General features: G+C 43.6%; 1 protein-coding gene across 1 annotated transcript in view; it reads right to left on the reverse strand.

Moving 5' to 3' along the window:
* The window catches only part of Depdc1b (DEP domain containing 1B), a 73,274-nt gene that overhangs the window by 20,554 nt on the left and 38,138 nt on the right, over window positions 1–14,582 (reverse strand). Inside the window, exons 3-6 of the mRNA XM_021180211.2 lie at window positions 11,973–12,108; window positions 7,186–7,313; window positions 5,950–6,080; window positions 643–690 (exon numbers count right to left, since the gene is read on the reverse strand). Coding sequence (XP_021035870.1) covers window positions 643–690; window positions 5,950–6,080; window positions 7,186–7,313; window positions 11,973–12,108 — 443 coding nt within the window. The remainder of the gene's footprint in view (window positions 1–642; window positions 691–5,949; window positions 6,081–7,185; window positions 7,314–11,972; window positions 12,109–14,582) is intronic.

The following is a 14,582-nucleotide window of genomic DNA, read 5'->3' on the forward strand; positions in this document are numbered from 1 at the left end:
GCTAGTGTTTATAAGCAATTACTACCCAGTTCCTTCACAGTGGCCATGAGAGCCAATGAGATGTATGCCTCCTGTATGCTGCAGAGGTTTTCTAAGCCTAGGAACATTCCCTCAGGCTCACCCTAGTCCAGGCCTATGGCTCTTCCATGCAGGTCTCGGAGATGGTCTTTCTCGTTTCTCTGCATACAAGCTTCTCTCCTAAGCCATGCAGCAGATCAGTCAGTCAATCCTCTAAAACACTCTGTCCCTCTTAAAACTCTGCCCTCTGAAAGCAGGAGGGGACTGAAGCTGCCCAGCCAACGGGGGATGTAAACATGGTAGACACTTAAAAATCTACAGAGCATTAGGAGGTGGCAGGTACAATAATATAAACACCGTCACTCACTTCTCTCTCCCCCATGATGAGCTGGCATGGACTTTAGCTACAGTGCAATTATATGCATGGGAGAACTGAGTGCCTCTAAAGCTGTAACGTAACCACCCTTCCTCTAAGGGAGGAATCACAGCGAAGCACAATGCTCTCCGATTTCCTGCCAGCCGCACTGCTGTCAAATCCATGCCCAGGCCACGGCAGGAATACTTTCTAACTCAGGGCACTAACTCCTGTTAATTCTATAAAACTGGCAGATTATTAATACTTACAATTTGCCAAACACTTCATAGCTGACAGGACCCAGTGAGGAAGTTCTTCTGTAGAAAAAAAAAAGGGAAATACAAAAGATATCTTATTCATCTCTTTATAACTCAATCACACACACACACACACACACAGAGTATTATAAGAATGTATCGTTTGCCCAGGTAATAGGAGACATTTTACCAATTTGTGTACCAGACCATTTAAAGATAGAAATCTTTCTTTAGTAGCAATGTTATAACATGTACTTAAATAAATCAGGCATAACATTTTCTCTAAGGATAAGATGCACTTTTAAATACTGCAGTAAAAAGTAAGAATTGAACAGTTTGTCCAGAGAAACACATGACATGCACGAGGCCCTGGGTTCAATCCTCAACACCAAAAGAGAAAAAAAATGTCTATCCTGCAGGTCCAATGTAGTTATCATTTTACCGTTACCATTTTCCAAATGTTCTCGGTAACAAAAATTCCACTGACAAATTAATCATAGGCTGCTAGAAGGTCAGCCTTGCAATAATAGTAACATTGCTCGGATAAGCCCAGCCCAGGGCCAGAGATGGATTAGAGGCTGCAGCACAAGATGTTCTCTCATGGGACCAGAATCAGTTCTCAGCACCCACGTCAAGGAGCTTATAGTCACATGCAACGCCAGCTCAAGGGGACAACTCCCTCTTCTGGACTCTGCGGGCATAGCACTCAAACCTACACAGAGACATGCACATAAGTGAGAAAACAAAAAACAAAAACAAAAACAAAAAAGACCTCCCAGCCAAATCACTTGTCACAGCCCTGGGCACTGCAGCAGAGACGAGCTTATATGTGGCTGTATGAAATGGGAAGAGCTTGTTGTGTTGAGTTTCACCTAATGAACAAACCCGAGAATTATGAAACCTTTCCTCCTTCCGGAAAAACTTAGCAAAACTAAAAGTCGTCTAAGCGCCGGCTCAGGGTGACGACCCTGCTACACCAGAGGATCTGGACAGCTTTAGCAGTGTTTCAAAGACGTCCGCCCCTCCTCACAAGGGAACCTAACCTTACAGCTTAATATTAACCCAGCAACTCGTGACGTTTCCAGACTGATTTCTGTGCACTGCTGCCCTCCATTCCTGATGGAGGTGCTAGGACAGGTGAAGGGCTCCCGTCTGCCAAGGCAAACACCAGTCCTGTCCAGAGGCTCGCTTACTGACGTTTCTCCTCTAACAGACGATGATTCCTTCTTGTACCTGCCAGTGGCTCAGAGCCTCACTGAACTTAGCTTATGTCCCCAAAATACCGCACCATTTTCTCACATCCAAAGATCACTTGGTTCTGGCCAATGCACAACATCAAAATTTAAGTTAAAAGATCAACTCCAAGAGCTGAACTCATTCTAATCTAACCCTTACCTGAAGAAAGGGCATTTTAAAATCAGTCTTGGGTCAGGTATGATGACACCTACCTGTAGCTGAGGGAAGAGGATCTCAAGTTCAAGGCCAGCCTGGACTACATAGCAAAACCTTGCCACAGCCAGACATAATCAATCCGATGACTGTAGCCCTCAGGGCGCTATAGGTAACATAACTTGTCTTGTTGCAAACTTTAAACAAAACAAAGGTGGTGCTTGCTTGCTTGCTTGCTTGTTTGTTTGTTTGTTTGTTTGTTTGTTTTTGACAGACTCATAAGTCATCTTGAAGGATAAGTGATTTAAAAAAACTTTCAACATTTAAAGTTATCTCATTAAAAGAAAAATGGATAATAATAAGAACTCTTCCAGACACTTACTCACTGACACCACTCTGCCGAGACAAGCCGGAAATGCAAACGTGGGGCTGGCAGCGTGCCCGCCTAGCATGCACCAGGCCCTGCGATCAATGGTCAGCACCATATAACTCACTACCACACGGCTGCATGCCTGTGACTGCAACATGCCTGTAACTGCAACATGCCTGTGACTGCAGCATACCTGTGACGGCAGCATGCCTGTAACGGCAGCATGCCTGTGACGGCAGCATGCCTGTGACGGCAGCATGCCTGTGACGGCAGCATGCCTGTGACTGCAGCATGCCTGTGACGGCAGCATGCCTATGACAGCAACATGCCTGTGACTGCAGCATTCAGAAGGTCGAGGGAGGTGGCCCTCAGCTGTCTAGCTTCGACTACATAACACCCTAACTCCAAAACGAGAAAGAGAATTCTCAACTGAGGAATACCGAATGGCTGAAGAGTACCTAAACAAATGTTCAGCATCCTTAATCATCAGGGAAATGCAAATCAAAACAATCCTAAGATTCCACCTCACACCAGTCAGAATGGCTAAGATCAAAAATTCAGGTGATAGCAGATGCTGGTGAGGATGTGGAGAAAGAGGAACACTCCTCCATTGCTGGTGGGATTGTAAACTGGTACAACCACTCTGGAAATCTATCTGGCAGTTCCTCAGAAAATTGGATATAGTACTACCTGAGGACCCAGCTATACCACTCCTGGACATATACCCAGAAGATGCTCCAACTTGTAATAAGAACATATGTTCCACTATGTTCATAGCAGCCATATTTATAATAGCCAGAAGCTGGAAACAACCCAGATGTCACTCAACAGAGGAATGGATACAGAAGATGTCATACATTTACACAATGGAGTACTTACTACTCAGCTATTAAAAGCAATGAATTCATGAAGTTCTTAGGCAAATGAATGGAACTAGAAAATACCATCCTGAGTGAGGTAATGCCATACCCACTCCAGTGAAGTCTGTGTGACAGACCTAAAGGCTTGGTCACAGTCTCGAGGCAAAGAGTTTCACAGAAACTCAGTCTCCTGGAACCGTGGCATCCTGTAAAATGAATGCTCCAAGTCTATCCTTGCTTTAGTCAATGAACAGATCTGTGTGCTTTCCTTCAATAATGTTTTATTATGAGTGCCTTTAAGGACTTATTTTGACATATAGCTAAGTTAGATTAGCCTCCACCAGTGTTCCAATGTCCTAGGCAGTCCTTGAGCCGACCCTGGACTTGGAATTCAGTAAGAATGTTACCTATTCAGTAACATTCAAAAATTACCTCTAGTCTTGTAAGAGAGACAGGAAAGAAATCAGGCATTACAATTTACTTGAGAAGAGCTAGAAATCTCAGGGCTAGACTACATAGTAAGTACTTAGAACAATAGCCGAGTCACTCCCATACACAGGAATTTACCATGGCCTAGGAAGAAGGGGGGCTATGGTTTAAGGAAGAACTACAGTATTGCATTATTCATGAAAAGGTCTGCTAGAGCAGTACCACGTGGCACAAGCTTTCACAAGGCTCAGGGAATAGAATAAATTGTGACTAGGGTGTGAAATCCTCACCTGGCCCCTGTCATTAGCTGACTCTAGGCAGGGCTGTTTTTATCTTAACTGTAAACATTCCTGGTTCCTGCCAGTCTTTTGAAGGCATTTCTGTTTTGTGTCAGATAACTTCAATGTACCTTGGCTGTTGTATCCCGTAACTTCTTCTGCAATATATAAGTCTAATGCTCACTTTGACAAATTACATTCCGATACAACACTCCCTTGTGTTCACATCTGTTTGTCACTTTTCACTGACTCCCTGCCCACCTATTCCGGGACACTAATTCTCCTGAGGGTGAAAGGACGGACTGAGTCCAGTCCATACCAAGGTAACCAATCACAAAAGAACACATATGGTATGCACTCACAGATAAGTGGATATTAGCCCAGAAGTTTGGAATGCCCAAGATACAATTCACAGACCACATGAAGTTCAAGAAGAAGGGAGACCAAAATATGGACACTTAGGTCCTTCTTAGAAGGGGAATCGAAATACCCATAGGAGGAGATACAGAGACAAAGTGTGGAGCAGAGACTGAAGGAAAGGCCATCCAGAGACTGTCCCACCTGGGGATCCATCCCATATACAATCACTAAACCCAGACACTATTGTGAATACTGACAGGAGCCTGATATATCTGTCTCCTGAGAGGCTCTGCCAGTGCCTGACAAATACAGAAGTGGATGCTTACAGCCATCCATTGGACGGAGCACAGGGCCCCCAATGAAGGAGCTAGAAAAAGTACCCAATGAGCTAAAGGGGGTTGCAGCTCCATAGGAAAAACAACAATATGAACTAACCAGTACCCCCAGAGCTCTCAGGGACTAAACTAAAAGAGTAAAGGGACCCATGGCTCCAGTTGCATATGTAAGCAGGGGATGGCCTTGTGGGACATCAATGGGAGGAGAGCCTTGGTGAAGGCTCTATGCCCCAGTATAGGGGAATACCAGGACAGGGAAGCAGGAGTGGGTGTGTTAGTGAGCAGGAGAAGAGGGGATGGGGGAGGGGAGTTTCAGAGGGGAAACCAGGAAAGGGGATAACATTTGAAATGTAAATAAAGAATATATCTAATCAAAAGAATGTAAGAAAGAAAGAAAGAAAGAAAGAAAGAAAGAAAGAAAGAAAGAAAGAGAGAGAGAGAGAGAGAGAGAGAGAGAGAGAAAGGAAAGGAAAGGAAAGGAAAGGAAAGGAAAGGAAAGGAAAGGAAAGGAAAGGAAAGGAAAGGAAAGGAAAGGAAAGGAAAGGAAAGGAAAAAGGAAAGGAAACCTAAATGAAATGAGACCTAAAACTTGACCTGGGCACTTCCTTAGGTCTAAACATTCTCTTGTGTCTTGACTTTTCCTCGGGACAATATGGAACCATTAAATACCTAGGCAGCTCACACGAAGCTAGAGCAGTGGTTCTCAACCTGTGGGTCTCACCCCTCAAGGGTCAAACAACTCATTCACAGGGGTTGCATATCAGATACCCCGAAGCAGATATTTACACTATGATTCAAAACAGTAGTAAGGCCAGGGGTGGTGGTGCACGCCTTTAATCCCAGCACTTGGGAGGCAAAGGCAGGCGGATTTCTGAGTTCGAGGCCAGCCAGGTTTACAGAGTGAGTCTCAGGACAGCCAGGGCTACACAGAGAAACCCTATCTCGAACCCCCCTCCCCCAAAAAAGGAGTAAGATTATAGTTATGAAGTACCAATGAAATAATTTTATGGGCAGGGGTCACCACAACATGAGGAACCATATTAAAGAGCCGCAGCATTAGGACGATTGAAAACCACTGGATTACCCTCAGAGTGCACTGTGCTAAATCCTAACCCTGGACGCTCATCTTTTTATGCCATTTTAATAAACCAAATATTAGATGAAAGGCACCAGCAGGAAATAGAATCTGTGTACCGTGGAGTGCACTCAGCTGGGTTTAACAAGGATAGAACGGGAACTAAAAGGCCTTTGCGGCCAGGGTGTGGGTCAGACAGAAGCCAGTGGCTAGCGGCACTTACTTGACTTGTCGTCCAGGATCACCACTCCCTGCTTGCTGACACTGTACACATTATGGATGATGAACTTAGAGCTGACCAGCTTGGTGTTTAAAACTTCTTCCAAGGAATCCAGGCCAAGAATTTTCTGTAAACTAAAAAGGTAACTTACTCTTAAAATAATTTTCAAAATACTTTAATCATTTTTATAGTGCTAAAAATTGAGCGATACAAAAGGGGTGGGTGTGTGTGTGCGTGTGTGCGTGTGTGTGTGTGCGTGTGTGTGTGTGGTTGTGTATGTTTGGTATAGTATGTACACATGTGAGCCAGCATGTGCACCCGTGTAAACTCATGAGAAATTCAGAGAAGGATGTCACATGTCTTCTCTGTGGCCCACCTCCCTGTTTTATGAGACAGGGTCTGTCTGACCATGAAGCTCACAACCTCGGTGAGGCTAGCTGGCCAGCAGGGTCCCCAGAATCTACCTGTCTCTATCCCAAGGTGCTACCTGCAGTTACAGGCAAGGATGGGTGTGCCAGTCTTTACATGGGCACAGGGAATTTGAACTGAGGTCCTCCTGCCTTCACAGAAAGCTCTCTTACCCACTGCACATCCCCTCAGCACCTCACAAGAGCAGTCCCTAAGATGGAATATCTTCACATACTGTACCCAAACTTTCTAGAAAATGGGTTAGAAATGGAATGTGTTTAAAATATACACATGATATACACATGATAAATGTATACATGGTATATTTTTATCATTTTCCAATCGCATACTTCTTAAATTAATTAATCATATAACAAACTGAATTCCAAAAAGCAATTTTTTAAAGCAAAATTACTGAAGGCTAAATTTTCCATTATATGTTTAATAAACTTAAGATGTCAGTGCTACTCAAAGGTTAGCGACCTCAGGCTGGGAACAGCAGTGCATACACATGCAATCCCAGCACCCAAAGGGTGGAGCAGCAGGTCAGAAAAGTCAAGGTCAACCTAGCAACTACACAGCAAGAGCATATGCAAATATATTAAATAACAATTAAAAAAGAATTTAAACTCCTGTTCTAACTACTGCATATCTAACATTAGAAACTTCTTAAAATCCAGTTAAATTATATTTATAAAACAGCAAAAGTACAGATTATGCAAAGTTGAGATTTCTTTAAGAATAATTTCAGAACACTAAATATGCAGAGAGTAGGAAAGAGATAAGACGGAAAGAAGATCTCTAGGATTCTCAGATGTCAAATGTGCATACTATGACAGTGTCGTAGACTTCCAGATCTCTTCCACATTGGCCTCGGTCAGCTGTCTGCGGTGGACGAGGCGGCATGCCGGCACCTCTCCAATAGCAATACTGTGGCGCTTGAACCACATCTCAGAATTCTAATTTGGCGGAGGGGGGCGGCGGGGGAGGACAAAAGGGGGTGGGGAGGGAGAAAGGACAAAAGGGGGTGGGATAGTGGGAGAGAGAATACATATGTCAGTATAAAATGCTATGGTTTATAAGAAATGTTTTGACTTGCCTACTTGAAATTTGACTGGTAATCATGGTTAGGATTACAGGCTAACTTTGCATGGGCTCAGAGAAGTAGGAAATGACTCTCAAGACCAGGCTGTGCCAGGATGAATAGCAGAGGAGCAAATGCAGAGTCACTAAGGCACTGCTATTTCCTGGGGGCGTTCCAATAACCAGTGAAATCAATTTTTATAAATTCAAGAAAGATCACGTGCAGAAATGCTTGTCTTAATTCACGGTGTCCCAACTGAGGAATCATTCAAAATAAGAGTCATATAACTTCAAGTAATCCTCTTCTATGAGCAATATCAGATACATACAACAATGGAAAGCAACCCAGTCTGAAGCAGCAACTGCTGGGGCAGAAAGATGAGTGCCCTACAAGGAGAGCTAAGGATGCCTAGGACATAGGGGTGACACCTTCTGGGGAGGGGACAAGCACTGCCTTAGAAAGCTTAGGACAGTCTGCTCAAGCCACAGAGCCTCTGCATCTTCTTACTGGGAGCTCAGGGCCCACAGCTAGACTATTTAACACAAGTCGAACACTTTTGTTATCACAGAGAAAAAATGTGCCTGCAAGAAGCAAAACAAGTTAGAAAACATTTACAACAAAATTTCTAGAATATATTCTTGCAAATATAACACTATAGAAAAACCTTACTAATTTGAAGGGGGAAAAAAAGCAGGAAAGTTGTACTTTGAGGGTTTTAGTTTTGCTTTTTTTTAAAAGTGTGTGTGTGTGTGTGTGTGTGTGTGTGTGTGTGTGTGTGTGTGTGTGTTTTCAGGTGCCCATGGACGCCAGCTGCGTTCGACTTCCGATGTTTGCTAGCCTGTTAACATGGCTGCTGGGAACCAAAGTTGGGTCCCTCTGCAAGAACAGAAAGTACTCTTAACTGCGGAACCCTCTCTCCAGTCCCCGTCTTTGCTTTCAAATGACCAAATTACTAATGAAATTCAAAGACCAGATAGGTTGTAAATTTTTAAATATCTAAATCAGGTCTTTCGGTTTGAAGGTAGAAAGGCTACTAAATTTACCTGCAAACCCATTTCCAAAGATATCCTAAAAAGTACTCCAGAATATATATAAAATCTGTAAAGATATTGTTTAGATTGTTACATGTCATAAAGCTGGGAAAATGCACCGAGTAATAAAGGACTGAACAAGTAAATTATATCAATTTTATAATAGGCAAGAGAAAATTAGGCATGCTAGAATGATGTCAGACGCTGACTAATGAGAAAAATGGGAGTAACATACTGTTCTACATGAAGAACATGAGGCACAAAACAGCCCAGAGTGCCCTCGCTGTGTTACAACACACACACACACCAAAAAGATACACAGTAAAAAAGTTAGCAGGAGTAAATCTCTGTAGAGGTCACAGAGAATTTCTTTCTCTGAAACAAATTAGTCACAGAAGCCATCCTTGACCGCTACTGGGAACACGCATGAGGAACTCTGGTCTTAGCACTTTACAGGTATAAACTCAGCTGCCTCTCACAGTACCTCTGTCTCACAGGGTGCTGGCATCTTAGTTTTACTGGTCAAAACTCTTCCACAAAACCACAACAGACATCAGAGGAAACCATATTTAAATAGCCACTCTTCACAAAAGTCAGGCAGGGCCCAGCAATCATCACCACCCAGAAAAAGAGAAAAGAATGAGATGATAAAAGGGGTTTTTTGTTGTTGTTTCTGTTTTGTCCTGTTGGGAGTGAGCCTGTTAGCCCAGGCTGGCCTGGAACTAAGTAGCCTAGGCTGGGCTTCAGCTCAAGATCTTGCCTAAGTCTCCAGGCATGCACCAGCACACCAGCCTTTCAAGCTCTTTACGAAAGATGAAGTCACTGATTTGTTTGAGTTAATTTTATATCCAGCTACTTTGCTTAAGTTGTTTATCGGGTTTAGGAGATATCTGGTGGAAGTTTTAGGGTCACTTAAATGTACTATCATATCACCTACAAATAGTGATAGTTTGACTTCTTCCTTTCAAATTTGTATCCCTTTGATCTCCTTTTGTTGGCTAATTGCTCTGGTTAGATATGCACTCACTGATAAATGGATATTAGCTCAGAAGCTCAGAATACCCAAGATACAATTCACAGACCACATGAAACTCAAGAAGAAGGAAGAACAAAGTGTGGATACTTCTATCCTTCCTAGAAAGGGGAACAAAATACCCATGGAAGGAGTTACAGAGACAAAGTATGGAGCAGAGACTGGAGGAATGACCATCTAGAGACTGCCCCACCTGGGGATCCACCCCATATACAATCACCAAATTCAGACACTATTGTGGATGCCAAGAAGGGCTTGCTAGCAGGAGACTGATATAGCTGTCTCCTAAGAGGTTCTGCCAGTGCCTGACAAATACAGAGGTGGATGCTGTCAGCCATCCACTGGACTGAGCACAGGGTCCCCAATGAAGGAGCTAGAGAAAGGGCCCAAGGAGTTGAAGGGGTTTATAGCTCCATAGGAACAACAATATGAACTAACCAGTACCCCCAGAGCTCCCATGGACTAAACCACCAACCAAAGAGTACACATGGTAGGACTCATGGCTCTAGCTACATATGCAGCAGAGGATGGCCTAGTCGGTCATCAATGGGAGGAGAGACCCTTGGCCTTGTGAAGGCTTTAAGCCCCAGTGTAGGAGAATACCAGGGCCAGGAAGCAGGAGCAGGTAGGTTAGTGAGCAGGAGCAGGGAGGAGAAAAGAGGAGGGGTTTTCGGAGGGAGACCAGGAAAGGGAATAACATTTGAAATGTAAATAAAAAAAATATCTAATGAAACTTAAAAAAGAAAAAAAGAAAAAGAAAGATGAAGCGTCTATTTCCTGATGATTAACCTCATTCTAAAAACCGTGTCAAGGTCCCCTAAAGAAAAGGACCCTCGTCTACCATTCTTGGTTGGGACACTCTCCAGGAAGAAGGGGACAAGCAGTGGTGGATCCCATAACAAGTGGGGAGCTTATGCCCTTGCCCAGCACGTCAGAGGGAGATACTAGAGAAGACAGACCAGAATGTATCCAAAGAGAAGTACAGATGCGTGCACACAGCTGGAGAAGAAATGACAGCCTGAGAGTTCAGAGGGTCGGATGGCTCAGAGGCACTGGCACACTCTGGGCTCTCAAGCATGGGAGGTATTATTACTGGTACAATTATATTGCTTGACACATGCTAATAAACAGTCTTTCCAGGGGCAGCAGCAGCATTAAGACTGCAAAGAAGAGAAAGGGGAAATAGTATGGATGGCTTCAAAGCCTGCTAATTTAACTGTAAAACAAACAAACAAACAAACAAACAAACTGGCCTTCTGATCTGAATAATAGCCCTAGTATCGGGGTCCATTAGGTGTTAAACACACTAAAGAAAAGAGAACCCAATTCGTAGTATTTGCATATTAATTTTTTCTCAGCTAGGAGCTAGCACTTGGTTATCACATATTCTGTAACTATGAGCCATCCTCAGCAAAGCACTCCTGCAGGCCCCATTTCCTTTCCAACACCTTAGTTCCTACTTCACTAATTTTCTCTCACCAGACTGAGAGAGTGAAGAATGTGTCACACATCACTGACTCTACTCAGCTTGGCACACTTGCCCCCCCCAGGGACACTCTTATTAAATCTCTTCGGATAAGTAAATGAGGGACTTCCAAATACAGTCTCTCCTCTAAGTCCCAGGGTCCTGTCTCCACCCATCTGCTCCCCTTTCATAGAAGCCATCCTTATCACCAAATGTCCCCAAAGTCATCCCAACCCTTGACAAATCTGCAAGGCCCTGGGGAGATCCCAATTTTGTCTCTGGTGTCATCTTTGCCTTGATCATCTTTGATAAGTCTGAGTTTCTTAATTATCCTCTCCAAGCTGAGATATCACATAATTTCCTTAGGGGGTGAAAAAAAAAAAAAAAAAACACTGTTTTTGTTTTCTTTTAATTGGATTGGCTAAAAATATCTTCATCACATCTTTGCAAACAAAAGTATTCTGATGTCTAATCTTCGAACACCTGATTAACCTAAGTCAATAATGCTAGTAAAGTTCTCCCAAATTGTCTCATCCAAGTTGCTCTCTGTGTTTTATTTTTTAGCATCAAATCAATCTTGGCAGTCTTGTACTAGGGAATATTTTAAGGAAAAACCATTATGATGATGATGATGAAGAAGCCCACTAGCTGATTCTTCCTGGAATTTCTTTTTTTAAAAAAAATCATGACTATTGCTTTAATTAATGTATTTATTGACAACTCCATACATATATGTAATACATTGTGGTCACACCCGTCTGCCCCCTTATCTCCTCCTCATGCCTCTGGTCCCTTCGCCCACCAAGTCCCCATCTCTCTTCCATCTCTTTTTATCTTGTTTCTGCTGTGCGACTCCCCGGGCTTACCCGGGGCCAACTGTGTGAGCATGGGTACCGGGAGTCTGAGTGACTACCCAATGGCAACTCAGCAGACACAATGACTTCCTCTTCCGCGCAGCCAGAACTGCCAACATGGAGCCCACAGGTCTTTACTCTCGGAACTTACCATCACAATCGGCCTCACTGGAATGTTCTCCTGTGAAGTGCCCGGTGGGGGATCGTTCCATTCTGGAAACTTAATAACATCTCTCTGATACAGGGGCTTCTTTGGATATGGCTTCAGGGGTGAGGAGGGAGGAAATCTAAATCCAAGAAGAAAAGCTCTATTATTGCAGACAGCAGGAGACAGCGGGGTTTTCAGCGCACAGATAAGTGATGAGCCCATTCTTCATTAAATTATTGCACATGAATCATGAATAGCAGTGCTCGATAATAACGAATTTCAAGATATTCATTCATAATGCCTGCCAAATAATAGTTATAGAAAAAAGTTATAAAATATACGTAACATTTTTAATAATAAATATTGCTTGAACCTGGGGCTTGTTCATGTTACACACGTCTTCTGCCACTGAGATGCATACATCCTTAGCTCTCCATAAATTGCACTGAGACAGGTCCCAGTAAGTTTGCTTGGCTGGACTAGAACTTGCTACGTGGTGCAGGCAGACCGTGAGTTTGCAATCCCCCTGCCTCCAACCTCTCTGATGCTGGGATTACAGTGTGTACAACTGTGTCAGGCTTCCTACTTGTTTTCTTTGCCTTTGTCTTTAAGTTGTGGTCTCACTACCGGTACCCAGGCTTGAACTCCTAGCCCAAGCAACCCTTCTGCTTGTGCCTCCAGGACAGCAGTAACTAGTGTGTGCCACCTCACCTAATCCTAAAGATGTTCTTAACAGAGTTAATACAGGGAGCCCCTGTATTTCAGCCAGCTTGGAATCCACACTGCCTTGTAGCTCTATAGCTAAAGCTCACAGTTCGTGTGTTCCAAACAGAAATCAGGGACAGAGAGCTCCTCGTGAGCCCTCGCTGAGGAACAGCACGGCGCCCTGACATTCACTTATTTCTTTTCCGGGGCAGGGCTAGGCCTCAGACAGCAGACAGGCATGCTATGCAACCCAGCTATGCCTCCAGCCCACAATGTTCACTTTTATAAATACTTCGCAGAAAGACTAATTCTCCTTCCCTTCAATATCCAACATGTCACACAAAGATTAAAATACCAACCAAGAAATCCATCTTAAGGGAGCTAGGAAACTGTCTAGAGCCATTATTCCGCCTGTTTCCACCCTGTCCCTCTTCTTGGATCTCTGGCTTATCAGAGCCATTCCACCTTGAACATAAAAACTCTCCTCAAAACGGATTACACGGTACCAAATAAAGAAGTGACGCTAAAGATGTGGGGTTTTTCCCATAAGATGTTTCTCTCTAACTTTAGTAGAAAAGAATACAGTGAAATGCATCAGTAGGGTGGATGGCAGCTCAGGGTGGGGCTCTTGCATGTCGTGTGGGTAAGCCAATCCCAGCACTGTAATAAAAAGGAAAAAAGAAAAAGAAATCTAAGAAATAAGTTAGTTGTTGGCTTTTTATTTTTAATGTAGTCCTAGAATCTTCCCGTAGGAACCAGAGAGACAGCACAGTAAGAGCATGGCTCCTGTAGATGACCCATTGGTTCAGAGCTATCAGGCAGCTCTCAACAGCTGGCCCCTCACGTTGCAGGGGAGCTGATGCCCATTCTGGCCCCCATGAGCGCTGTGCTCACATACACACACCCACACACAGACAAACACACACATGTAAATTCCTAAAACTTCTTCCCTGCAACATCCATGGGAGAAACAAATGGGATTATTAAATATTTGTTCTTTTGTAGAACGTTTCTTTTCTTTTTTTTTTTTTTTTTTTTTTGAGGTTTTTCTTTTTTAAGGTTTTTGGGTTTTTTTTTTTGAGTTTTTTTTTTTTTTTTTTTGAGTTTTTTGTGACAGGGTTTCTCTGTGTATCCGTGGCTGTCCTGGAACTCACTCTGTAGACCAGGCTGGCCTCGAACTCAGAAACCCACCTGCCTCTGCCCACCAAGTGCTGGGATTAAAGGCATGCGCCAGCACTGCCTGGCTTGTAGAACATTTCTTAATTGAGAGCTGCATGTGTGTACACAAATGTCATTTATCAACCTCTGCTTCCCCCACATCCTCCTCCTCCCACCCGTTCTCAACTTATCTCTTTTTAAATGAAAAATCCCATCAAGTCTAATTTGTACTTTGCATACACTCATGAGCATGAGGCTATGCTCCGGAGCAAGGGCATCACGAGGGACCATATCCTCACAGAAATGGGACTCTTGCTCCCCTAGAAGATGCTGTCAGTAGCTCCACAGCTGGGGTAAGAATGCATAAGCCCCATCCCATCCATGATGGAATGTGAACGGCGTGATATTGTGCAGACAAACCAAGCCACTGGAATGACTAAGTGTTAAGAGTCCAGTCACATCCAGAAAACACTGGCCCTGGTCCTCCCCAACCCCTGGTCTAACCATCTTCCTATCCCTGTCTTTTGCAATGCTAGCAGTGACACAGATGTCCTGTTTGTGGCCAAACATACCATGGACACTTACTCTCACACTTGGACTAGTTGAGAGTTTCTGAGCTGTGTTCCTTAAGGCAAATAGCAAACCAGAGAGTTTTAAAAGTGCCGATAGTTTTCAAAGAAAGTTTATATCAAGGTGAATCAGGAGACACAGCAATAACAAGAGCTCTACAGAAAACCACTTCAGGAACAG

Source organism: Mus caroli, unplaced genomic scaffold (genome assembly GCF_978045245.1).
Source record: "Mus caroli unplaced genomic scaffold, Mus_caroli_1 scaffold_15, whole genome shotgun sequence".
Taxonomy (NCBI): Eukaryota; Metazoa; Chordata; class Mammalia; order Rodentia; family Muridae; genus Mus; species Mus caroli.